This window comes from Mus caroli, chromosome 8 (genome assembly GCF_900094665.2).
Source record: "Mus caroli chromosome 8, CAROLI_EIJ_v1.1, whole genome shotgun sequence".
Classification (NCBI taxonomy): domain Eukaryota; kingdom Metazoa; phylum Chordata; class Mammalia; order Rodentia; family Muridae; genus Mus; species Mus caroli.
The window spans coordinates 54398638-54426263 of record NC_034577.1 but is presented as its reverse complement, the minus strand read 5'-3'; the positions used below and the strand labels follow the sequence as shown (position 1 = coordinate 54426263).

General features: G+C 40.7%; 1 protein-coding gene and 1 long non-coding RNA gene across 2 annotated transcripts in view; one reads left to right on the top strand and one right to left on the bottom strand.

Moving 5' to 3' along the window:
* Positions 1-27626, top strand: part of Palld (palladin, cytoskeletal associated protein) — a 384747-nt gene that overhangs the window by 20435 nt on the left and 336686 nt on the right. The window contains exon 2 of the mRNA XM_021170928.2: positions 5809-6811. Coding sequence (XP_021026587.1) covers positions 5883-6811 — 929 coding nt within the window. The 5' untranslated portion in view covers positions 5809-5882. The remainder of the gene's footprint in view (positions 1-5808; positions 6812-27626) is intronic.
* LOC110300676 overlaps positions 1-27626 on the bottom strand; it is a 74595-nt gene that overhangs the window by 41226 nt on the left and 5743 nt on the right. The gene's annotated exons all lie outside the window — the stretch shown is intronic.

The following is a 27626-nucleotide window of genomic DNA, read 5'->3' as shown; positions in this document are numbered from 1 at the left end:
AAAAAAAAAAAAAGAAAAGTAGAATTCAAAAAAAAAAAACTTTGAATAACACATTTAAGAGTAGAATGGTAATAATTGGAAAGAAAATTCAAATAAAATTATTCACAAATAAAAAAAAAATAAAAAAATAAAAAGAGGAATTTTCAGGCCACTCAAAGTACTGGAGAGGAAGCAGTGAGAGATCAAAAGCTATGGAGGATGCCTCTATTCCTCAAGATGCCTGTGCTGCTTGCTGAAGGAGAAAATTTCCCTTCTGGCATGTTGCGTGTAGTTTTAAAAGCTACTGCCTTTGCCAGGGGTCAACTGTGCTCTGACCCTCCTGACTTCCCTTTTGCTCTACAGGCCTTTGCTCTGGGAAGTGGGTCACCCTACCAGCCTCAACCTTGAATCCTCAGATGAAAGACACACAGACACACACAGACACAGACACAGACACAGACACAGACACAGACACAGACACAGACACAGACACAGACACACACAGACACACACACTCACTCACTCACACTCACACACACACACACACACACACACACACACACACACACTTAATTCCTTTATAATTTGCCTTCTTGGCACAATGACTGGGAGTTACTATCTCCCACCTGGAAAAGCACGCCCTTACCAATTTATTATCCCTGTCTTTCCACCTGCCCTTAACTTCGTAGTTAGTCCCACCTAGCCCCTGCCAAACATCCTTGACTACCTGCCTTCAGTGGAGGCCACAGGCCCAAGCTCCCCCTGAAACATGGTAGTTTCATTCTTCTTCCTCCAAAGCATGGCAGGAACGACCCTCTCTATGTCCCTGGGTCTGCCTTTTTCTCCTGGGACCTGGAAGTCCTGCCTGTACCTTTCACCCAGCAATTGGCCCCTCGCCTTCTTTACTCACAAATCAACAACTAATTGGGGAACAGGATGTTAGAATCAGAATCTCCCCTTACACTGGCATTTCTCTCCTTCCCTCTTTTCTGACTAAAAGCAAGATAAGTTGAACTTTTAATTTTGCTTCATAGTCTGCATCTCTCACAACCTCATTGGATTAGAAAAAAACATGATTTAGCATCCAACAGGAAGTCTCAGGGAAATAATGGAGATGTTTTCAGCTGTGCATCATTACTTTTAAAGATGGTCTTTTCATGTTGGGGTGTTGAATGACACAAAAATCTCTGAAGCACAATTTTCCAGTGACCTCGGGCCACTTGGAAACCTCTCTTGTTCATCCCTCATTGAGTGAGCGTTTTTTTCCCTAGCCCGCATGCATGTTACAGCAGCAATAACTGAGCTGAAAATTGAATCTGGAGCAGGATGCAATCATGCTATTAATTCACTTTTCACTGTGCAAGCAATTTTTAAATGGCACCTAATCCTGACAACTGGATCCCATCAGGTGGCGCCTGTTGAAAACCAACACTTGAGTTAGCAAGCAGGTGAGACAATATGTGCCTGCAGCAAACACTCCCTACTTTACAATAAGAAGCGGCTGTTTCCCATCATTCACTTAGCTTAAGCTTTCTTCTATAATTCTTTTCCTGAAGCATTAAAATGTATCATAATATTCTCATATTATACTAAATTATAGTGGAGTTAGTGATGTATGGATCTTGTTTCTGAACCTGTTTTATTAATATGATACATGGTTTAGGAATCTTGTTTGTAAAACTATAATTTAACAGTGCTAAAGTACATGGTTAAGATGGAGCTCTGGATCCACTGCCTAGACCTGAACCTTGGTTCTTCTATGTAGGGAGAGTCTCTCTGTGGATCTCTGGCTGGCCTGGAACTTTCTCCTTAGAATAGGCTGCCTCCCAACTCCTGAGTGCTAGATTGTAGGCATGTGCAACCATGCTGGGCTGAGTGTTTCACAGACATACAAATTATTGCTTTTCCAGCAAAAATAGTACTGACTTGTATTCTGTATGACTCCAAACATTGTATTTTATTGTTGTATAGATCTTAACTAGTTGTAAGTCTACCAAAAATTTTAAGCACTCATAATCATTTGCACATGTGTGTAGTCTTCATTGCCTTCTTTGAAATTGTTGTAAACTCTTAATGGTTTCATGATTAATTAGCTAAGTAAAATTTTATATGCATATTTGTTTTATACTTGTTTATTTTTACCATGATTCTGTCATCTCAAAATTATAGTTTAACTGCCTGTTGCTCATAAAACATATATATTTACATATTAAAAGTGAACTGAGTACAAACTTTCTTCATCAGAGAATAATTAAGATGGCTGCATGCTACAGAACAGTCAAGGCCAAGGAACTAGAATGGTGGATCCAACCTTTCTAATGCTGTGACCCTTTAATACAGTTCCTCATGTTTTGGTGAGCTCCCCCACCAACCATAAAATTATTTCACTGCCACTTCATAACTTTAATTTTGCTAATGTTACAAACCGGAATATAATATTTGAAAGCAGGATATCTGATAAACGACCCCTGTGAAAGGGTTGTTCGACCCCCAAAGGGGTTGTGACCCATAGGTTGAAAACCATTGAACTAGAGACCCATTGAGTTGATAGAAGTAAGCACAATGAGAGGAACAGGACAGTGGAGCTTTAGGATTTTCCCAGTTCACAAAGTTAGATACCTAAGCAGTTCCAATGCCTAAAACCAGTGCTGAAGACCTGGGGATTCCCTGGAGAGTCGCTGATATTTAATCTTCATTGGAAGTTCAAAGAAAATTGAGTTTGCAGTCAATGGAGGACCACAGCAGCAGAAATACATGCACTAGCTGAGGAAGGTGTGAGGGCAGGCATCCGTATTCCTTTTACCCTGGATCCCTTTATATTTGGGTCATCGATTTTGAAAGGAGCTGTCCACTGTTAGGTCTCTTTCAGTGGTAGCACACACCTTTAATCCCAGCACTTGGGAGGCAGAGGCAGGTGGATTTCTGAGTTCGAGGCCAGCCTGATCTACAAAGTGAATGCCATGACAGCCAGGGCTACACAGAGAAACCCTGTCTCAAAAAATAAATAGATAAATAAATAAATAAATAATCAGTTTACCTTCTCAAAACACCTTCCAGAGGTGTGTCTCCTAGGTGATTCCAAATCCTATCAAGCTGACAATTAAGATCAATCATCAGGATATTCTGACCAATCCATCAGATTTCCTTAGATGGAAAGCTGCTTCAAGAATATTGGCCCAATTGTCACACTTCTGAGTGATATCCCACTAGGTTACGACTGACAAACCTTACAAAGCTGAAACTCAGCAGGTTCAATAACTTCCTTTGATGATTTCTAAACTAATTCTTGAAGGAACGATTACTTTGGGGACTTTTAACCTTTCCTCCTATGATGCTATAAGTAACATCGAAAAAAAGAACATCACAATTAGAGTGGCAGGAGACTCATTGCTTCAGTAAGCAAAAGAGGGATTTAAACTGAGGCCTAAGATACTGAAGCACCCTTTATTTGATTCCGAAAATGTTCACACATAAGTGTCCCCTGCAGAACACATAGATGTCTTATGCATCCTTTAAAGCCAGAGTACTTCCCTCCCCCACATCGTTCCTACAGTTCCTATGTACTTTTCACATACTTTTGAAGCTCTATCACATTTTTATATTACCTTCATGTCATTTGTTTAATGATTACAGCTTCCCCATTTTATTACCCCATGTGACTTTTTAACTATTGACTGGAATGATGACTATGCCATGATTCTGGGTCAAGAGCCAGTCAGGAAACATCATCCTCTGGAGTGAATCCATCCTATTAACATTTTATGTACAGAACGATGGTTTTTTTTTTTTCACTGAAAAACAAAATTCCTTTAGAGTCTTAACAGATAACTCAATGGTTAAGAGTCTTTACTGCTCTTTTAGGAGACTAGTTGAGCACCAATATAGGGTGGTACACAACCCCCTATATAACTCTAGCTCTTGGAAATATGAAGCCCTACTATAACGTGACTTCTTGGACCTGCCAGCAGTATAAATAATGACACAAAGATTTTTTTAATATTTTAAATCTTAGGCCTTCTAGTTAGGGCAGTCTCCCAGAAAGCTATCTAACTTAATCGGACACTATATCCCATCACGTGCCTAGCTCTACCTCTCTGTTACACTCTGGTCCCTCAGTTTGCCTCCTTGTCTGCTGGTGAATCTCTGAGTCTCATTTCTTCTCCCAGCATCCTTCTGTTCTGCCCTCTACTTTCTGCCCAGCTATTGGCTGTCAGACCTTTATTATAGCCAATCAGATACAACTGTAGATTGCCTCTAGGCTAGAGAAGAATAACAAAACCAAGATCCTGACAGCATTTAGCTCTTTGCTGGTAAACCACCTTCATGTGCTCATAAGCAAGTATATGCACGTGTGTGCACATTGCACATGTCTTTAATGCCAACTCTTTTCATAGACTGAGGCTGGAGAACTACAAGTTCAAGGCCAAAGCCAACCTGAACTACATGGTTAGACATGTCTCCAAATAAAAACAAAACAAGAATATTACAACTTTTAAAGATTAACATTTAAGAATCAGTGTCCACACATAAAGTGACATAGTCATGCTAATTAATTTATATCTTATCTATGGCTGGCTTCATGCTAACATGCCATCTAATAAGTATAACAGAAGTGCTTCAGCCACAAAGTTAAAAACTCAATACATTTATACACCCTGTCTTTTGAGAGAACCGTTTGGGAATACTTAGTATGGAGCAGACATGTACTCCCAGTACCTGAAAGTTAGGATGTGATTATTGTTACCTGTTATAATTATGTTTAATGAATGAATGAATGAATGAATGAATATACATGATGTGACTGCACATAAAGGTTGAGACAGTTTATTGAGACATAAATAAATAAATACACCATAACTGATAAACACAATACTTAATCTTTCTATTTATAGTTATTAAATGAGGGAAATCTGAGATTGTTCATTTGCCAGTGGTGGATTAGGATCACATGAATAAAGTCAGTGTACCGGTTGCCTTTTGTCATCATGACGCAAACCAGAGTCACCTGTGAAAAGCAACTCAATTGAGAAATGGACTCCATCAGATTGTCCTGTGGGCATGTCCGTCCGGGGTCATGTTCTTGTTCTATGATTGATGTGAAAACGCTTAGCCCACTGTGGGAGGTGCTCCTGAGTTGTATAAAAACGTGAGCTGAACAAGCGCGGAGAGCAAGCCAGTAAGCAGCATCCCTTCATGGTCTCTGCTTTAGCTCCCCCCTCCGGGTTCCTGCATGAGGCCCTTCCTTGGCTCCCTCCATGATGGATGGTAACCTATAAACCAAATAGACCTTTTCTTCCCAAATTGCTTCTGCTCATAGTATTGATCTCAGTAACAGAAACCAAACTAGGACAGTCAGAACTACTCATTGCTGCATTGAGACCACCGATGAACTTTGTGGTGAAGAAAGGCACACAAAACAGCCCCCTATGTGTCCACTGTGGACCCGCTGGAAGCATCCTCCTCTCCTTGTATCATTTGGTAGTAGTTGCTCACTTACAGCGAGCATGTCAGCCTACAATTACAAGCCATGCCAGGCATTGTAACCCAGCCTCTAGTTCTCAGACCTAGAAACAGAGATAAGAAGAGTGTGTGTTTAAGGCCAGGCTGAGCTACACAGTAAGACGTTACGTTGAAAACCTAAAATAAATGCTTCACGAGTTGTAAGTTGTAAGCCCACAAATATTTGGTCTTTCTTCCAATTTATAGAATAAAGAAGATTGCTATATTGGTTCATCTTAATGTTTCTTCCAATTTGTTGTTACTAGCGATATGTAAAAAAATCAGGAGAGGGGTGATTAGCACTGATGAAAATTCTGTGTTGTCTTTCAGAAAGCAAGGACACAGGTTTCCTGTGCTTCCAGCCTTCCTGCTACAAGCAACGAGTGTGTGGAGATTGCTCAAATATGTCAGAGACATCCTCCCACGACTCCTTCTATGACTCCTTATCAGACGTGCAGGAAGAGGGCAAAAGTGCTGACTTCTTTCCAGGCCTCTCTGCTTTCCTCAGTCAGGAAGAAATAAATAAAAGCCTTGACCTGGCACGCAGAGCTATAGACAACTCTGAAACTGAAGATTTTGACTCTGAGAAGGAGATCTCGCAGATTTTCAGCAAGTCTCCCATAAGCCTCTGCGAAACTCCTTCCCATGAGGAGCTGAAATCAGGCGAGCAGACTTCCTCAGAAGGACCTCCGGATAGCAGGCAAGCACCTGTTCAGCCTCTAACAGGAGATCAAGCTGAAAGGATCACTTCCCCAGGTTCAAAGAGAAAACCCGGGGTATCACCCCTGCTGGCCAGCCCCAGCTACATCAGGAGCCTCTGCAAGGCTGAAAAACGAGGTGCAAAAAATCCCAATCCAAGTTCAAAGCCCAAAACTGCCCAGCAAAGCAAGGCTGGCCCCCAGAGCCAACTGTGCGACAAGGCGGCTAGTTTCATCGAGGAACTGACATCCATATTTAGAGAAGCGGCAAAGCCAAGGAACAGAAGCCCAAATGGTGAGTCCTCATCACCAGACAGTGGGTATCTGTCTCCTAAAAATCAGCCATCAACCCTGATGAGTGCCTCAGCCAGCCAGAGCCCCACTGCAGACCAGCTAGATCAACTGGAGATGGACGCAGAAGTCAAGCAAGCCCAGAGCAGCCTTTGCTACCAGGCCCACCAGGCCTCAGAAGAGACCTTGCCACTCGCTCACCTCCCGCACCCACAGCCCCAGAAAGCCCGCCACGTGCCAACTGCACCTCGGTTCATCCAGAAGCTGAGGAGCCAAGAAGTTGCAGAAGGAAGCAGAGTTTATTTGGAGTGTAGAGTCACAGGAAACCCAACGCCCAGGGTCAGGTAAGAACTCTTATTGTGAATGTAGCGTGATTTTATTGACCTCCGGGGTGACTTCAAGGGAGACGGGAAATTTCATGGATTGTGCGTCCTGTGGTCTCTGCAGTAGATTTTCTCAAAAACCTGCTAAATCAAAAGCAGGCCAAATAGCCAACACCACTAGGTTGTCCCAGCTGGGGCAGGTTTTGTTGTCACTTGAAGAGGCAATGAGAAAAACCAGCTGTTATATAGGAGTGCAGATTTTACAGAGCCTAGGGAGTGTAAAATATCTAAATGGTTTATCCAAAGTATGGAGAAAAGTGAGTGGTTTTAGTCATGAGTCACTGAAAAAGGTAAAAAATTAACCTAAAGCTAGAGTTATCCAGAGGAACAGAGATGACAGTGTACAGAAATCAAGCATAAATAAATCCTAAAATAGACATCCAGTCTAAGGAATGGGTTAGTATGCCTTATTAATTAGAGACAAACAAACACCTGCATCTCCAAAGTGTAGCAACCAGAGTAGGCAGAATTTCTATGTAGGAGAACAATGAACCAAGTCCATAGCACAGCAGGTTGGTTTTCTATGCTTAGCCACAGGACATCGCCAAAGATGACAGCGAACTGAGTGCATACCTAGAGCCCCAAAGCACCCCACATGCCCATTATGATTCTTTTAAATTCTTCTTTCTAAGTTACAGGCTGTATACCTCCTCCCGTACAATAAACGTTTAAGAGAGGGACCTTACAGGACTTAGAGTATTGCAGGGCTTACAATCAGGGATCTTCCTCGGACTTGTCTCTTAAAACAAGAGGCTTTTGAGACTTGGTGTCTTCAACCATGAGATGAAAATGTAATAAGGAATCACATTCTATTCTATGATGTCTGAATTAAACCATATGTAAAATAATAATGCCTTGCTGTGGCCTTGTAGCTATCATTACCCAGGCTCTTCAGCATGCCTACTTTCTTAATTGCAAGTCAGGATTAGACTACAAAGATGGGCATCCATTGGGTTATTTGAATGTTTTATCCAATCTATATAAATGTTTAAAAGCAAATTCCAATAATTTAGTTTAGGAAAAGAATGAAATGGACAAGGTCAACTACACAAGGTCAAAACAGACCTCATGCGTTTTTCGTTCCTGTGTGAGCTCATGCACACGTCGCTGGCATGGATTTCTTACTTCGCAATCATTGCTTAGAATAAAGCATTGGTATTATTCACCAGCTAGTCTAACATTGTCAACTTTTACTGTAATGCTTGCTATTTTAAGAAACTGACAGCAGGGGGCGGTAAAAACCTTCTTAATGTGTTTACTCAGACACGCGGGTCTGGATTCTGCATTTATGTGTTTTCCAGAAGATTGTAATGCTTTCTTTCAGATTCTATTTTGGTTTTTTAAAACCTCTCAATTTTAGGAGCAAATAATCGGTGAGGAATATATGTATGTGCAAAACAATGTTACTGACTTTGAAACTTTATGGTTCAATTTACATTTATGTGCAAAACAGTCTCTTGCAAGTGGAACCCAGTAGCAAATGTATAACATGTCAAAACGGACTGAGAGCACTCCACTCAGCACCGAAGGACCCAATCAAATGAGCAGGCATGATTCCCTGTTAAGGTTCACTTCGTCGTTTGATAACACAGGGGGCCATCAAAATCATGCCCGGGCTTCTCGGGGACAACTGGGGACAGTAGGTTTAGACATTTAGTTAGTAGCATAGTATTATTAATTATTTCAGTGTACTGAAATCAATGACCAATGTTCATTTGACATGGTAAACAGTCATTAAATCTTTGGTAAAAAATGCTTCATTGCTCATTGTTTAGTTAACTGGCCGTTTTGTATCCTTTAGGGTTTGTTTTTGTTTTATTTTGCTTTAAGAAGAAGACTATAAATACACGAGGTCAGGGGGGATGAGGCTTGTTTTCATTCCTGTTTGAGGGATCTTGGTCATCTTGATCATGCATTTGGAAATACACCAAACTGCACGATCATTAAACTTTATTGACCACGTGAGACGTGATGGTCTTAGCAGAAAACCTTCTGTGAAGACAATTTTGTGTGAGGAAGAAAATCTTTTAATAAAAAGTGCTCACACTGGGGCATGAGAAACTGGCTCAGCCTGCATCCATTCAGGGACACTGACCTACATATTAGTGAGACCTAGTTCATCTTTGGCAGGACACCTTCTAAGGATCTAGAAGTAGTTGACTGTCTTATGGAGAGGAAGGGAGTGTCAAGGAATCTGAAGCAATCAGTGGGCAAAAGCTCAAAAGATAATGCTTGATAAACACAGAGGCGCATAGTATTGGGTGGCTGGCAGCTATCCTGGGAAGGAACAGGGTGTGCCTGGGTGGCCAACCAGAGGAAAGAATGCACTGTTGGCAGGTATGGCAGCAGGTGGCAGGATCTTGAGGTAGGGACTAGAACACAGGGAGAAACTTCACTTGTCAATAGTATAAGCCAGTGAGCAGCAAGACCTGGGTTTCAGGAGGACACAGGCGCAGCACAAGGAATACACATTCAGCTCTGACGCCATGAGGCCGACATTTAGTGACTGCATTTGTGCGGCGCCCGGATCAGGAAACAGCTTCCTACAACTGCATGGCTAGGCAACTTACTGCTAGCTTAGAGATCCTTAAATAAGGCCAAGACAGAGACTGCTCCAAAGCCCCAGGCCAGACTTGGTAGCACAAGCCTTTAATCCCAGCACTGGGAAGCAGATCTCTTTTGAGTTCAAGGCCAGACTGGTCTACATAATGAGTTTCAGGCCAGCCAGGACTATATGGTGAGTCTCTGTCTTTAAAAATCAAAACAGAAGAAAGCCCTGAGCATCACCAAACTAATAAATTAGATAAAGTAGCCCCAGATAAAAGGAGAAGTGGGAGGAACAGTAATGAGAAGGCAAACCAGTCATTTCAAGGCATTCCTACTTTAAACACAAGCACTGTCCCTACCGGTACAAATGTCACGAAGAAAATGTGAAAGCAGAGTTCTTTCCCTCCTTTATTCTTACATACCCAGAAAACAATCTCAACAGTTAAAGGAAAGAGAAGATAGATAGATAGATAGATAGATAGATAGATAGATAGATAGATAGATAGATAGACACATGCATATATAACAAATTATAATTTATATACATATGTATATTTACATACATATGTATATAATTTATATACATATGTATATAAATTATTTGTTAACAATTTTGTTTAATTTTTTCAAAATTTTTATGTATTTGTGAACATGTGTGCTTGTATTTATTTGTGTATGTCTCTCTGTAACTGTATGTGCACATGTGTGTGCAGTGGCCTCCAGAGGCCAAAAAGACATCATTGAGGACTTTGTGTGCCATCTGATAGGATGTGAACTGTAGTCCTCCTGATTGAGCCGCAAGCACTCCTAACCTCTGAGCCGTTTCTCCTGTCTCATACAAGGTGAACTGTTACATCATCTGTTGCTCCATTCATGTCCTGTTCTAATGGCCCTCCTTTTTCAGTCTTTAGAGGGGCCTAGGGGCAGGGTACCTGACACCACTCACCTTTCTTGGTCTTCTGCGTGCTCAGCCTTTGAGTGGATAACTAGTTCTTGAATGTGGGTTGGGTGCCTACCTATAAACCTAGCACTGGGAGGATAGAGGCAGAATGATCTTGATTTTTAGATCAGTCTGGACTAGACAGCAAAGTTTAGTCTCAAAACATCATGGCTTTGGTATTATAAATGGGAGTCTTCCTCCTTTTCCTTGTCTTCTTCCTCCTCATCTTCTTTCTTCTTCTTCTGAGACAGAGCCCCACTATGTAACCCTGACTGTCCTGGAACTCACTATGCAGAGCTACATAGGGCCAGACTGGCCACAAACTCACAGAGATTCACCTACCTCTGCTTCCTTAGTGCTGGGATTAAAGTGTATGCCACCAGACTTGGCCTACATTTCTGCATTTAAAAGTATTTTTAATGGAAATTTTATCTTTCAAACCACCTAAATTTAAGAGGCCCTAGATATGAAACTGTACAATAAAACACCAAGTAATAAAAAATGGTTAATTAATCACAGAGCCTAGAATGTACGTCAGGGATTTTTATTCTTTATGCGGTCTGGTCCATAAGAAGGTCCCACCACTGTCCTTATTTCTGAACTGCTGTGTCTGGCTCTCTGGCAACCTCCAGAAGTAGAAGTGAGGGGAACTTCCATCTATAAAAATCAAGGTATGGAGGAAATCATAGTCCAAATATTTTCAAAGAGATGATAGCGTGATATTTTCTATATAAAGAAATCACAGTTTTCATGGTTGTGCCTCTTTATCTTCAATCCATTAACAATCATCAGCTAACATACATGTTAAAAGAGTGTTCATATTCTCCGCATAATAGCTGTAAAGAAAGCTAAGCCTTCTAGTTAGGAGGAGTGGTCTACACACTTTCATATTCAGATCATTGTGAGGTGGATGTATACATTTATGAAAGGGAAAATACTTCCAAGCACTCAACTACCGAAGTGAAAAGGATCCAGCATCTGCTTTAATATTCCAGACACAGTTCCTCCTAACAGATGCCTACTAGGTCATCCTTATTAGCCTTGTCAAGTTTTATTTGATATATGCAATTGCAATTAATTAAATTCTTTCTTTTTATAATTAAAACTCAGCACCTTTAGTGCCTTCACAAAGTTTATGTGAACAAGACCTTGATCCTCCTCAAAAGCCAAAGCAACGAGAGTGTCCATGTGAAATCAATCCAGCCCGGTCTGTGGATATTTGCGTTCCCTCAAGAATAATCATAATAAAGCATACCACGGATATTTATCTTAGTAAGACTATCTGTATGAACTGTGATGGTTTCGGGTAATATGGCAATCATGCCATAGCCAGGAGATTATAAATGTGAAGATACAGATGGCTTAGCCCAAGATTATTCCAAGAATAGTCAACGTTGAGAATGCTACATACATATCAAAATAAAAATAATCGACAATTACATTTGGTGTTACTACAGTAGGGCACAGAGTTATACAGAATTTGGAGCCCAGTTTTAGGATAACCAGTGAGTATAAGATGTACACACATGAAACCTTTACATCACATCTCTGTGAATATCTAATGTAAAATGTCTAGACGTCCTTTCTAGAAGTTCAAGAAAAAATTATGACAGTCACCCTTGACTGCACTTGTTCTCAACCCCATCTCTGGTCCATCCAACAACTCAGTTGCTTCTCCATTTCAGATCTCTGAGTCTGATTCTTCACTCCATCACTGCGAGCATGCTCCACTTTAAGCTTCAGCCCCTGGCTCAGATACTAGCACTGCCTCTAACAGACCTCTTGGGCCTACCTTTGCTCATCTGAGTCCACATGACACTCAGCATAGTTCTTTTCAGTGAACTGTCAGCACACCACTGCATGCAGTGACTTCTTAGCTGGAACAAAGTGAAATAAAATACACTGTCCTGGCAGGTACTAATAAGGTCTTCTCTGTTTCACTTATCCCATGCTTCTTGCCATTGAAGATCCAACATCAGCCATCGTGGGACCTTACTGCACCTCCCTCATTGGAGGCCTCTGTGCCTTCTGCCCCTTCTACATGGAAAGTTCTTTCTTCGTATTTTTTCTTCAAGTATCTTTAGGGTATGGCTTTCTATATCTACTATGTTAAAAGGGGTGGGGAGGGGTCCTGGTCCCCACTACACAATTCCACTATCTGGCAGTTTTCTCCATAAACTTTTGTGACATTCCATGGGTTACTGGTTTAATTGTACTATCCATTTCCTTCAATAGAATTAAAAATCCTTGAGTATAAAGACTTACTAATTTTTTTCACTTATTAGTGTCTGGGATCTAAAATGGCACCTGACATATAACAGGTGATCAATAAATACATGTTGAATTACTCTAGGAGTAGATTCCACTTCAAGATATATATACCTGGAAGAAAATGTTGCCCTTGTATTCGCAATAAAACTGAAAAAGCTATAAAAATAAATGAACAAATTAATTCATGATATATCCATAATGAATAGATCAGAGGTGGATTTATCAGATCTAAAACTCAAAATCAAAATACCAACTAAGAGTAAGTAAGTTCAAAAAAGAACACAGTGGCTTAATTAGCAAAGTGCTTGGTTAACATGCACAAAGCCCAGGGTTTGATACCCAGCACTGGAAAATGAAGAAACATGCCAACAAACCAACAAACACACAGGCAGTGGAAGCTGGGGGGTTAATTCATAGCAAAAGGGGGATTGAGGCCAGCCTGGCCTCATGAATATATACAACTTGCATAAATAAATGTTTTCCTTAAAGTAACTTTCAAAAACAACAGAAGTAGTCAGAATACAGACTAATACACAAGAATGTCAAATGTTACATTAAAGATGACACTAGCCACAGAGACAAAGGAGCAAGGGGCTTCAGTTGTGTTCATAGTATTTTGTATCTTAAGATGTGTGAGTTGCTGTTTTTATGGGTAACATTAAAAACTACTGACTTTTTTTTTTACTATTTGTACTATCTATGCACTGATACCATGCACAATTTACTCCAGAAACCACCCAGAAGAGCCACGTACATATAACTCAGTAAAAAAAAAACATCTACCCAGCACATTCAGGGCCCTGAGTTCAGTCCCCAGCACCAGAAGAAAACTATCACAAAAAATGTCTTGATGTCTAGCAACATGAATTGGATAGAGTGGGTCTTAGCCACACACACACACACACACACACTGTTCCTTTTCAATTTAGCCAAATTAAGTCTAAAGTCTGATAAGAATTACCCATCATCGTCCCCCAGTTTCAATACCTTCCGTCCATCCTGTCATTTGGGTGAGAGCAAGCATGCAAAAGGGCAAAATCCATAGGAAGCAAATACCTACCAATATGTTGTCTCCCCCTCTACCCAGTGGAACCTAAGTTCCTTACTCTTTTGATATTATTTTTAGTCCTTTATTTTCTATATATAGACCTTTCTATGTAACAAATGTTCCCTAGAACAACAGGTTACTGTTACACTAGAACTGAAAGAGGTCCACCACAGAGTAGTGCCTTTTGGTGATGTGAAAATGGAGCCTTCTCTCTGTCTTCTCCACACACACTGGCTGTACCCAACAGATTAAAGGTATGTGGTTTGCTTGATGCTCTGTCTTCTTTCCTATACCTCTGTTCTTTCTCAACCCACTTCTCTCCAGTACCTGCCCACTTGGAAGCCTTCCTTTAAAACATTGGCTTTATTGCTATGGTAAAGGCTGTCATTGATCAGACTGTTGAATCTTTTGCTTTAGATCTTAAGAAAATGGAGTCCCTCTGTATTGCCGACCCAGGAAGTATTGGCCCTGTTTTCCAGAATTGCTGTTTCATGGTTTGATCATTTGCAGATGGCCAGTTGCTACCTCCTTTCTGGGTTTCATTTCCTCTTCCCGGGCAGCACCGCAGTGTATACCAAGCACATTCATGACATCCACAGTAAGGCTGCTCAGGCTACTATTCCAGGGAATCAAGTGTCAAGGCCTGAGAGATGGCTCAGCAAGCAAAGGCATTTACTGCCAAGGTTGATGAGACCTAAATTCAATCCTGGGACCCAAATGATGAAAGCAGAGAACCAATGGCTACAGTTTGTCCACTGGCCACCGCATGAACAATGTGGTACATGTACAGCTGTGCAGGAATGGATTCTCACATGCACACAACACTGTATAGATGATGGTCATGGTGATGATGATGGTGATGATGATGATGAAGATAAATAGATAGATAGGTAAAACATTAAATAAGTAAAAAAGCAAGCTCTGTGTCCAAGAAAAAGAAGATGTATTGGTATAGTGAGGAATTTGTTGTTGAAACTATCATTAGTGTCAATCATCAATAGCAGGAACCAAACTGGGAATTCACATCAATTTATCTTTTATTGGGCAAGTTTCCATAGTTGACAAGAACACTAATAACAACCAACCAATAAAGAAATTTACCTAAGAAATAAAGACATGTGTAAGGAATCCCTTTAGAATAAGAAATTGGCTTACAAAACAAACAAACAGAAAATGTTAGAATGGCTGGGTACAGTAGTTGTTTGTTGATTCTAGAGTGAGAGGGAAATTCCGGCTTTACCATGTATCAGATAGGGCACTTGGTAAGTTTAAGCTTCCATGCCTCAATAGCCTTCCTAGTAAAATAGAAATAATGAACTACATACTTCTAGAGTAGTGTTTAGGTCAACCAAGACAGATATAAATTTAAAATTGTGTTGGACATATAGTAATATGCTAACACATATTGACGTCTCACTTGTAAAGTTATTTTTTAATGGTTTCTTTGGAGCTGAAGAGATGGCTCAGTGGTTAGTAGTGCTTGCTGTATAGTCACAAGGACCAGAGCTGGGAGTCCTGCCAACACCTATAACTGCAATTCTGATGAGCTCAACTCTGTGTGTACAACACATATGCGCATGCACACTGGGGGCGGGGGGGATGGCGAGAAACAATGGACATACACATATAAAACATAATTCATTAATGAAATATTTTTAAAAATTCTTACTTATATTACTGTTGATTTGGCATAAGCTCCCCCATATTCTCTCTGCTCAAAAATCTTTGAACTTGTTTTCTGTCTTTAAAATCTTTTTACTGCAGTTTCCTTTTTTTAGTCCTAAGTATTCACAAGGTTATGGAGATAATGGAAAACAATGCCTCGGCATGATAGGACAAACTATAGCTTCTAAGAAGCACAAACACATGCTTGAAGGCGTTTCAGTACCCATTTTCTCAGAGTCCTAAGTGTGCATACTGGGGTCAGAATCCGCCAAGACTTCCTTGGAGTCTCTGTATATTTCTACGTTCTAGCAACTTTTACCTTACTTGGCCTTCTGTTCCGTTATGGTTGTAGGGAATGAGAATTAAATCAAAGGAAAGGTGATTTCTTCCAATCACCGCTTCCCCACCCACCCACCCCTGCCACCTAATGGTCTTCCCCATTCTCTTGCTAACCTCAGAGCTGTGAAGGTCAGCCATGTATTGTGACTCACAGTCAACTTGGAAAGCTTTCTAAACCCAGGCCTCTTGACCGTTGTTCTCTTGAGGTTCTTTAAATTATTCCTTGTTTCCTCAGCTTCTTTCCTAGGTACCTGTTAAATAGTTGCTAAAGTCAATTGAAAGTAGTTTCCCAACACTTTGTTCCTCAGTTTTGTTTTGTTTTGTTTTGTTTGTATTCCAATAATTTTAGAAAGAAGAAAACTCAAAAAAATGCTTTGAGTAACAGATACACGCTTTTCTCCATCTAGGTAGCTTGGCTTTGGTTTTGTACTGTCTTGCTTAAAGTATTATAGCAGACTGCAAAACTCTCAAAGGGAAATGAATGAGCCTATGCATATTTACCGGTATGAAATTGTTGTTTTCCAAGAACCTGACTTCGAAGTTTCAGATGCCTCCACAGCAAGCCCTGCTCAGGCTTTCAGATCCTTTCTATGACTCTGATGTAATTTCTTCACAACCCGCTCCTTCATTTGCCCAGGGCAATACCTCACTGTGGAACACACAGTGTGTGCATGTATAATTACAGCTATTACAAGCTCTCTGTAAACACCACATTCCTTTGACTTAGGAGTTACATTATAAATGTAACTGTGGCAAATAGAATTATGTCTGAAACCCAGCACAACTTGTTGTGTAAAGAAAGATGCAAAACTGTCCCTCTTGTGTTCAAGTGGCATATAGTTATAGGAATAATCTTTCCTGTTTCATTTTAGTTCTTTGAGCCAAAAATAAAATAGTAATATGTTGAATAATCTGTTGGAATAAAAGTGAACCACTAGCCACCTGTACACTGATAGGGAAATATAACTGTAAGCCTGCCCTGGCTGAAAAGTGACAAACACATGTAGAAACTCACTTTTGTTCTCTTGTGTATGAGTTCCAACAGTGTAGACTGGCTCTGTATCTCTGTGCATGTTCTCAGCAACCAGTGTCTACTGATTCTGTAGTCATCAGCCACAAAACATAAACAAGGATACCAAAGGAAATAAGGGTTCTTCCCAAGGGGATGGCATTGAACCTTGGCTGCCAGAATTGGAGAAGTGTTTCAAATGAGAGAGAAAGAAGTTTAGGGAAAGGGTCTGACAGTTGATAGAGGAGAATGTTCCAAAAAGAAGGCAGAGGGGAGAGGAATAGAAAACAGTGAAAAGAAACACATTAATAATAATAATAACCTCCCATTAGAATAAAGTGGGTTCTTTCTTTAAAAGAAAGAGCCTCAAAGTGGGCTTTATCATAAGAGATAGAGGTTATTCCAGTCTGCGTGCTGATGGCTTCTCTAAAAGCAGAAGCCTATAAATGGGTTCCTTCGTTACCCAAGACGAGATGGAGAAAGCCTGGAAAAGAAGGGCGCCATGATCCATGACTACATGGTCCTCCTGAGAAAATGTCACACCGTGTGCAGTCCCGTCAGACTTGGTAGAGTTGACAGGAGGGAGAGTTGAGGCCATCTTTACCAGTAAACACAGTTGGTGCAGCTTTGGAAAGCAGAGCAGCCAGGCCTTGCTCACTCGCTCGTGCTCACAAACAGAGCAGCAATGCCAAGAACAGAATCAGTCTGATTTGTAATCCAGCATGGTACTATTTAACTCTTGTATCCCACTGCCAGCACTTTAATTAGGAGTGCACTAGCCTATGTTGGCTAGGATCCTTTATTCTGTGTGCCAAGGGTAAGGACATCATCGTCATTGCCTGGAATGCAGTTGGGAAGGGTCATTGCAATGATGATGGCAATGAGTTCAATGGTGGCTGATAGACTTTTGCTATGAAAGACCACTGTCAATCCAACACGAGAGAGTCATTTTTATGACACAAATAACTTTAACCCTGAACAGGTAGCTAGCTATTGGAAGGAAGCAACAAGATTAAAGAAACTGCTAACTTCTGCACCATGTATAAGCGTCGTTAACACACGAGGAGTCACTGAGCGTATCAGGGCAACAGGTACCCTTCAAGTTGGCAGAAATAGTGTCAAGTGCCATGTGGGAGTGGTTAGGTAAGCAAGGAGATTCTCTATAAAATGCTGTTGGGTTGTTCCCTTAGAGACAATTTCACTGACTAAAAGAAGACACCAATTCTTTGGATGCGGTCATCTTTGTGACATCTCAACCACATGATGTCTACCCCAGATTTTAACATTTGGGTGAAATTCTTTAATATAAGTCGATTGGAGCCTATGTTGTGTCTCCTTTGTTTTACCATTTCTTAATGGAACCTGCTAATGTGCCACCTCAAATTAGAAAGCCACTAGTCTTAACTAATTATAGGGAAAACAATGGTTTATACAAGTACTCCACAGAGAAAGAACCGGTGTCATCCCTCCAGTGTGAGAGCTGTTATATTTGGATTGATTTTTTTCCAAACCCTTGCAGGTCATTGCAAGACAAATAATGAATCTGTTAACAAGGTGTGTCTGTCTCACTCCAAATCAAAGCAACTTTATAAGCACTGTATCATCTATAATATATACCTGCAAGAGTTATGTTGCCAATTAACAAAACTTACTACATGCCTAGTTCCTTTAATCTTCAAGTCTTAAAATCTGAGCATTGATTTGTCCGCTGTACTATTGCACAACGGCTTTAGCTCCTTGGAATCTGAAGGTGTGTTTCTAACAAGGTCTAAACACGGCTCTCTGCCTTCCAGCGGATTCCCACACACTTCAGGTGTCCAAACACCACATTCATGAAACACAAGGCTAGCCTTTAGCTTCCTTCCGTTCAAACCCTGCTCTGTGGCCTCAGCAGCTTCTGGACTCTAGAAGGGGTCTTCCTCGAGTTCTCAACTGTCACACATGTGTTTTTTCTCCCCTTCTTTTGATCGGTTTCTGGCTTAAAGATTTTGATAAATCAGAAAAAGATTAAGCCCAACCAAATCCTGTCTTTTATTATAGTTTGCTCTGGGTGAAGTGTGCAATTTCCTCACTCACACCCATGGAATAAACTATGATCCGACTGTAAGAGCAGTTTGTTTGTCTTCCCTCTCCTCATTGGCCTTGTGACCCTGACCTGTTTCTCTGACACATTACTTTCTTCCTCCTCCTCCTCTTCCTCCTCCTCTTCCTCCTTCTCCCCCTCCCCTCCTCCTCCTCTCCTCCTCCTTCTTCCCCCCTCCTCCTCCCTCTTTTTCCTCTGACAGGTCTGTGTACACTCCAGGTATGTTTATTGGTTTTCTTTTTCTTTACTCCAGTATAACAGATATCTGAACTAATGGCCTGTGCTTGATGCTCATGGAATTGTGAGAGGCAGCAATTAGGAGACTGGCACTGAGTGTTTTCTCAGGGTCTTCCCTACATGGATATACTTCGTCAACGGGATAGAGTAAATATATCATAGATGATCAGAACGGTAAAGGAGATGTAAGTTTGAGAGTTATAAAACTACAGGAGACCAAGGAAGGTTCCTAGAAGGGACTCAGAAAGAGACAAGGTAGAAAATTAGAAGTGGATGGCATGAAAAAAGCATTCTGAGAAGAAATGAAAAAGGCCAAGTTGGAAATAGCTGAGTGCTAGAGACCACAAATGACATCTATATCCCAAATGTTTCCAGACCAAACATGTAAGGAAAAGAAATTAGCAAGCAAGAGTTTCCCCCTTTGCCAGCCAGCCCTGGCATTAGTCTGAGCCATTCCAGAGCATGTGGTTATGTGATCATGATAACAAACATTTAATATTGATGTGGCAGCAATTATTCTGAAGGGGCATGAGTCATTTTTTAAAAGATGCTAATAGGATTAGCGTAATGAACTTGGGATTGCTTCCTTATGACTCTGCGGATGGATATCAGAGGGAATGAAGAGAGTGCCTTGTGGCATCTCTATCCATATGCCTTCATAAAGCTTTTCGTAATGGCTCAAAAAGAAAAGTCAACAAGTACCCCTTTGGATCAGGTGATACAACATTGTGTTAAGATTATTAAATCCAAATTCAGCCATATGTTATTTAATAATAGGGATGTGCTCTAAGAAGAATAATGATTTTGTTATTGTGCAAGCATCTCAGTATGTTTCCAAAATTCAGATGGCATAGTTCAATGCTGTGATGTGGCCCTGTTCTGTAGGGCCTAAAGAAACATCTACAATGGCTGTAGGGTTTTTTGGGGGGTTTTTTGTTTGTTTGTTTTAGAATGAATAGTATATCAAGTATATACAAGCTAAATTAAAACAATAAATATCAAGAGATGGATAGATATAACAAGGCATTGCCAAGTCCGGTGTGCAAAATATTCTGCAGAAATACTAAGAAACACTGTCCAGCTGGAGTCCCTAATAGAGAATCGTGGGCAAAGTAGTTGTCCCTCTTGTGGGGCTCCCAAGTGAAGGAACAAGTAACACGTATAGAAATAACATCATCAGACTGAGTACTCCCAATGTCCAGACGTGGACTGGACAAGTCAGCCAGCTGGCCTCCCCGTTGGAGAAGGCTCTCGGTGCCCTCGCACTAGTAAGCTTCCCAAGACTGAATTGCTAGTTCCTCTCTGCCATACAGTTACATGAACGGGATAAGCCTGTTGGCAATGCTTTACTGTTCGTTGTTTTAAAGGATAAAGTGTTTCCACTCTTTTTTTTTTTTTTTTTTTTTGCCCTCCCTGTCACATAATGAGGGGTCCAGCCCCAAACAATATGCTTAGAGGACACTTTGAATCAAACAAGATCAGATCTGAAATGGGGCAGGGAGTAACGCTAGCTTCCAGAACCAGTTTCACAATGGGCTTAAACAACACACAACAATTTATCAATATAATACACATTACAGACCCCTTGATGCCATTGTAAGATATGGGGCAACATGACATGGCATGCTGTTTTGCAGTGAACTTTTTTGAAAACTTAATTTTTAATTATGTGTGTATGTGTTGGCTGTGTGTAGGTACGCGGGAGTGCTAATGCCCAAAGAGACATCAAGTCCCTTTGATTGGCTTTAGAGTAAGAGGCAGTTACAGTCACATGACAGCACAGGTTCTGGGAGCTGAAATTGGGTCCTCTGCAGGAGCAGTATTTGCTCTTAACTGTTGAGCCATCTAGTCCCACTGTGAGCTTCTAATATGTAAATATGAGAAGTAACTTGAAAAGGTGACATAATGACCAGTGATGCATCGAGTAAAGGCCACCTGAGTTCCATCCTTAAGAGTCTCCTGTTTGAAGGACAGAATGGACTCCCAAAAGATGTCCTCTGGCCTATCCATGGACAAAGCTGTACACAAACAAACATGCAAACCTAGAAATCCTGGGGTTGTAACATTTATTTATTGTGCAGGGTGCTACATTATGACAACTATAATGTCATAGGGCCATAGAAGTTCATTCCTGCATTAGTTTTATAGAACCCCATTACATCTAAGCAATCTGTCATCAAATGAGATGTTATTGGCAAATGCATGACTGTGCATCATGGCTCACTTAGGACTCTGAGACAGGAGGGCTGCACAAGTCGAAAGTCATCCTAAAATTTGTGGTAAGTTCAAAGGCACCTTTGAAACAAAACTATCAATCAATCAATCAACTAATATGAGGATCCCTAAGTTTTCTGTAACCATTTTTTGCTCCATGATATCCTGAATGATCAGCTTTCACTGGCCTCTATGAAGCTGTCTCTTACTCTTCTTGCCCTGAGAAATTCTTCTGTCTAGACTACAGCAGACATCTGTAGGCCTGTGGTTGTGCAGAGCCCTTCAGACCCTGAGCAAACCAAAGGGAGGGGAACTTGGGATATTTAGTATGTCACCTTCTTATGGACTCCCTTGACCCTCTTAGACAATACAGGTCCCCACTGTGCTTGCTAATTCACAACAGTCTCCTCACCCTTTATCCTTCTAGAAGAAAGGGTAGAAGCAATCCACTGTAACCCCCAAGCTTGCCCTGGTCGCTTATGATTTTCTTACCTTTCGAGGCTTTTAGATCTAGTCATTTTGTGCAGCCCCCATGTGTTGACCCAGTTTTGCTTGCCTCTGTGTCTAGCTGGGACTGACACTAGTGTGTCTTTCTGAGTACCCATTTCAGGGAAGAAGACGCTTCCTCGTTCTTGTAGTCCAGACACAGTGGCATGATCAATTTCTATAATGCTTTCTTTTGAAATTGTGGAGGTAATTCAGAATTTCTCATTGTCAAGTTGTGGGTTCCAATAGTATAAAGAACTAGTACTACTATTAGCAGTTGTGGTGGTGGAGGAGGAGAATGAGGAAGAGGAGTAGGAAAGGGGAGATGACATTGATGGTAAAAATCCCCAAAGGCCTTTGATGTCTCTTGTTGTTAGATATTTGAGAACTACTAGTTCTTATCATGGTTTGTCCAGCCCCCCACTAATAAAGACAGAGTCCTCTTGATTTATTTAATCAGCTTTAGCACAATCACTGGCTGATGACCCATAAATTAGTTTTCTATGCTAGACTAGCTCTTTCCCAGCTGCTCTCTCCAAATGACTTGCTATTTGAGCCTCACCTGGGCAGTTTCTGCTCCATCAGCCTGTCCTCAGGGTACACTTCTCTTGGGCATATGCTCCTAGTTCATCCCTCTAATGGAAATATCCTGATCTCTCTGTCTTTTTCTTTCCCCCCATTCTCTTCCTCTCCTTGTGGTCCTTACCTGTAACCCCCAGCCCCATAACTGAAGTCCCACTACCTACCTCTGTTCTTCCCTGTAATTGGCTGTCAGTCAGAGAAGATTATAGAGCAAAGTTTACACAGCGGCACTTGGTGTACATGAGAAAGTGCTCCTCTGGGCTGCAACCAGTATTTAACATTTGAATATACCACAGCACCAGACCAACCCCCAACTGATGTCATGTATTATTCTGGCATCTCTGTCAGTGTGAAATAGGATGAATGATGCTTATTTTTACATTTTTACAACTGGCTTTGTATGTTCTTTCAATTTCTTCAGGAGGTCTACTGAGTGGGCTATCATTCCTCTCTCATCATTTTACACATGATGAAACTAAGAACAGAAGAACTTACTTCCAGTGTGGTATCAGGCCAAAAGAAGAGTAACTCAGACATACAGCTAAGACTGTGTCTGCATTATTAACACCAAAATTTGTTTCCTTGGCTAATTTATGATCATTACTGAGATATACAGTTGAATAATCCCTAGCAGACAAATTCCAAATGTATTGATTTAAAGCAATTTACCATTTTCTGATACTAGTCTTTGGAGACTGTCCACCATAGGCATACTCAAGCATTTCCACCTACCTAATATAATCTTGGATAAAGAAATTTCTAATAAGGACAATGAATAGAGGATAGTGTGGAGTGAGTAGTATAATACAAAAATAGTTTGAGTTGAGTGTAAAAGGAAGACAAGTCCAGACTCCCCCCCCCCAAAAAAAAAGGAGAAAGTTCCTGGCATAATATCAGCTGGATTATTATCATGTTCTGCCCTTTAAAACCTGACTCCTTTCTTCAGTGATGTAACTTTCAAACTAACGTCAGGGTGATGTGCCAGAGGAAAGGAGGTCTATCTGTTACACTCAGTGTCATGGAACAACATTAAGAAAGGCAGAGCCTTGACTCCTCAATACATGAAGAGAGGAACCTGTACGTGTCTCTCCCCAGGACCTTATTTTTGCCTGCTTTGTTAAAAATCAAGAACAATCATCTCATAATCAAATTTTGGCTGATTTTATCCTCAAAAACTGCCTAAAATCCAATTCAACTATGGCTCCTCTAATAGAGCATCATTATAAAGAGTAAAAGACTGTCACAAAAATTGAATACAGTTGGAATGGCTTTAAATCAAGTAATTGCCTGCAAAAGTAGAAGTTGCTGATATTTTTGTTTTTCAAAATAAATAGTAGGTTAAAATGAAAGTAAATGCTTAATGAAGCCATTGTTGAAGCTAAAGTAAAGCACCTTCTTTCTTCCCCTAAATTATCAGCTCATTTATTTTCATTTTATGTATACCTGAAGTCAGTGCAAAAGTGTAAACATCAAACTAGTTTTATAAATATCTACTAATCTTTTTATAATCACACTTCATTACAACATTGAAGTTGGCATTCGGGTTAAATGTACAAACAATTGATTATTACAAAGAATTGAGAAGATGTAAAAGTAGTTCAGTAGCCATGTTCACTTGCTGTGTAAGAGTTTGGGAGTTTGGATCCCAGGGCCAAGGTAATAAGCCAGGTATCTCACACATGCCTGTATTAGCAGCTCTGATGGATGGAGACATGAGAATTTCTGGAGCTTGCTTTCTTGCAACTTTGCTGAGAATGTGAGCTCCAGGTGTAGGGAGACCATGCCACAAAAGCAAAATAGCTGGAGAGTGATAGGAAACATCCTACTCTGGCCTCTGTACTTGTGCACAGGAGTGCACACACACATGTGTGTGCATACATCACACCAACACATATGCACACAAATAAAAACTGTTTTATAGAAAGTTGGAAGAAATTTCTGACATCTACTTAGTCTCTAGAATGAGTATAATAAGTAATTTGACAATAACAGGGTGACAGTCATTAAATCTCACTGATTTACTGCAACTAGAAAAAGGAGAAGTAACTAATTGTATATTAGACTGGAAGTCTGATATTATAATCAATAATCTCAGCCTTCTTATTAAATAAAGTATTTCTTTATGTGTAGATCTCCCAAGTATATTCACTTGTATTGTTTCTGTATACCAGTTGTGGAATTTTCAAATTTGTTGTTCATATGGTGAGATACTGGAGGATACAAAGATGTTGTCAACCACTTCAGTGTGAATGTAGGACTGTGGGACCTAGGCAGACAACATATTTATACCTAAAAGTCTCTGGCTCTCAAGAGAACAATGCAGTTGTCCCCTGTCCTTGCCTGTTTTATAATCTGTGAAGTTCAGACTATTTCTTCTACATCCTTCCCCATCTGCCAGGCTCCCATTTCCATCTGTGTTGCTTCTGCACTGCAGTGCATTGACTCAAATGTGGAAAGTCAGCATCCCTGTGAGTTCCACATTTAAATGTCTTTATTCACATTTATGAGCCTAATAAACATCACAGAGAAAGTAGAAAGGACAGGTGAGAAGTTTTTATTACAAAATGCATGACATATAAGTAGGGTATGAGGGTAGACAACCCCAGGTGTTACATGTCACTTTCAGACATTTTTGTCACATATAACAATCAGTGGCCACTGTGTCAGGTAGGATTTCAGCAGATTTTGCTGGTCCTAACCTCTCCCCACTTCTGTTCTTACCTCTCTCCAATACCCTCTGCTTCTCATCTTTCACCTTCCACCTACCTAAGTTTCAATAGAAGTTCCAAATCCCAAACCCTTTGCCCACTGATAGTTGTTCCTTTCTCTAGAATCTGTACATCCATTAACCCCAGATATGTCCAGACAAAGAATTCTTCTGGAAGAAGTTCATGTGCAAACTGCTATCATATCTTTTGAACATTCTCCCTAACTCGAGACATGAATTTAAAGTACTGGCAAATAACAGTGTTACAATGTTATTAGCAATTGCTTATTCAGTAAGATTATACATGTGTAGACCTCTGTAATTGCAGAACTGCGTGATGGACTATTTTTCCCTCTTCACACATTTGTCAGAATGTTTGAAAGCAAGAGCACTTTAAAGTAATAAAAACATTACCTAAAATGACTGCATGTAATTTTTAAGCTAATGATGAATTCAGAGCAGATGGCCAAGTCCTGGACTTGATTATTTTGCTCAGATGAATTATGGGGCTAATAGATGCCTTCGAGTTCTTGGAGAGAATGTAAGGTATAGATGGAATGTATCCTAAGGCAGAAAACGGTTAAAGAAGCAAAGTTCAGAGCTGGAGCAAAGCTGAAAGGTCACTGGGGTAGAAGAATATCAGAGAGAGAGTGTGGATAATGCCCTGAGTCTTTATTCTGTCTGGGAAATGCGCTTGATGTGTGTTGGCCTAAGAAGCTCAGACTCAAGCTCACAGATGAGGCAAAAGAGTCAGGCTACACTTCAGGGATGCTCATTTAAATATTTAAAAAGCTGATGGAAACTCTCTCTTATATCCATGGTCACACAAACAATTTAATGCTGATACAAACAACTTCTTCATGAGATGTTGGGCACTAGGTTAACAAAGTTTCTACTTTGTTGGGTACATCTAACAATCTGTGATCCCTGGAGTAACTTCTTTCCTTGGTAATTTTGGGTTTGAGTCTCACAGGAAAATCTTTTTTCCATAGCCCTACTCTCATAGCAAATCACCAACAGGGAAGCATGTTCTTTACTGCCACCAAGGATGCAGACCGTGTTTTGTGCTGCGCATCCTAGGTCATTGTATAGAAACATGATGCAGACACCAAGCATCTCCAGGCTGCAAAGGAAAGTAATCAACTTGGAAGAACTCTGCTTTTCCAAATACATCAAGATAAATAAGACAAATCTGAAGAGGGATTGAAAAAAGAGCTCAAGAAAAAAAATTCAAAGAAAAGTCTTTTATAAAATCCCATTCAGAAACAGGAACAAAACAATCTATAAGTATAGCAGAATAGCATTAGACATCACTTCATTCACAGGTTTTTGCCAGTCCTGTTTGGTTCTATCCCAGGTTTCTAGGCCATCTGACCTCTGGTTTCTGGTCCTCCAGACAGTGCCAGGAGTGGGCTGTCTCATGTGGCATGGGTCTCAAGCTGGATCAGTCATTGGTTAGTCGCTCCCACAAGTTTTGTACCACCTTTACCCCAGCACATCATGCTGACAGGAAAAACAGTGGGTCAAAAGTTTTGTGGCTAGATTGGTGTCCCAAAACCTCCACTGGAAGTTTTGACTGGTCACATGAGATGGGTGGATCAGGCCTTGTATCCCCCATCACTAGAAGTCTTAGCTAGAGTCACCCTAATTGATTCCTTGGAGTTTCTGTTGAACTAGTTTTCTACCTCACCCTGAATTAACCCCAATTCCAGTTGACTCTCCCAGTATTCTCTTCATCTACTCTCTCCCCACCTCATCCCTCCTGTTCCCATCCCCAACTCCTCCCATAATAACTATTCTATTTCCTCTTCCCAGGGAGACCCGTGCACTCACTCTTGAGCCCTCCTTGTTACTTAGCCTCTCTGGGTCTGTAGGTTAATTATCCTTTACTTTGCAGTTGATATTCACTAATAAGTGAGAACATACCTTGTTTATCTTTCTGGATCTGGGTTACCTCACTCAGGATGATTTTTTTTTTCTGGGTTCATCTATTTGCTACAAATTTCATGGTGCCATTGTCTTTAACAGCTGAGTAATATTCCATTGTGTTAAATGTACCACATTTTCTTTATCCATTCTTTGGTTGAGGGACATTTAGGTTGTTTCCAGTTTCTGGCTATTATGTAAAAGGCTGCTATGAACATAGTTGAGTAAGTGTCTTTGTGGTAGGATGAAATATTTTTTGGGTATATGCCCCAGAAGTGATATAGCTGGGTCTTGAGGTAGATCAGTTCCCAATTTTCTGAAAAACTGCAATACTGACTTTTTAGAGTCAGAGAGGCTTTATCCAGCATCTGATGTAAACAGATGCAAGGGCCCACACCCAAACACTAGGCAGAGTTAAGGGATCCTGCCGAAGAGGTTGGGAAAATGATTGTAGGAGCCAGAGGGTCAAGGATACCACAAGAAACCCAGAGTCAACAAACTTGGACTCATGGGGGCTCACAGAGACTGAACTGACAACCAGTGAGCCTCTATAGATCTAACCGAGGCCCTCTGTATATACATTATAGTTATGTAGCTTGGTGTTTTTGTGGGATTCCTGACAGAGGGAGCTAGGGCTGTTTCTGATATTTTTGCCTGCTTTAGGGACCCTTTTCCTCTTACTTGGTTGCCTTATCCATCCTTATTATGAAGAGAGGTACCTA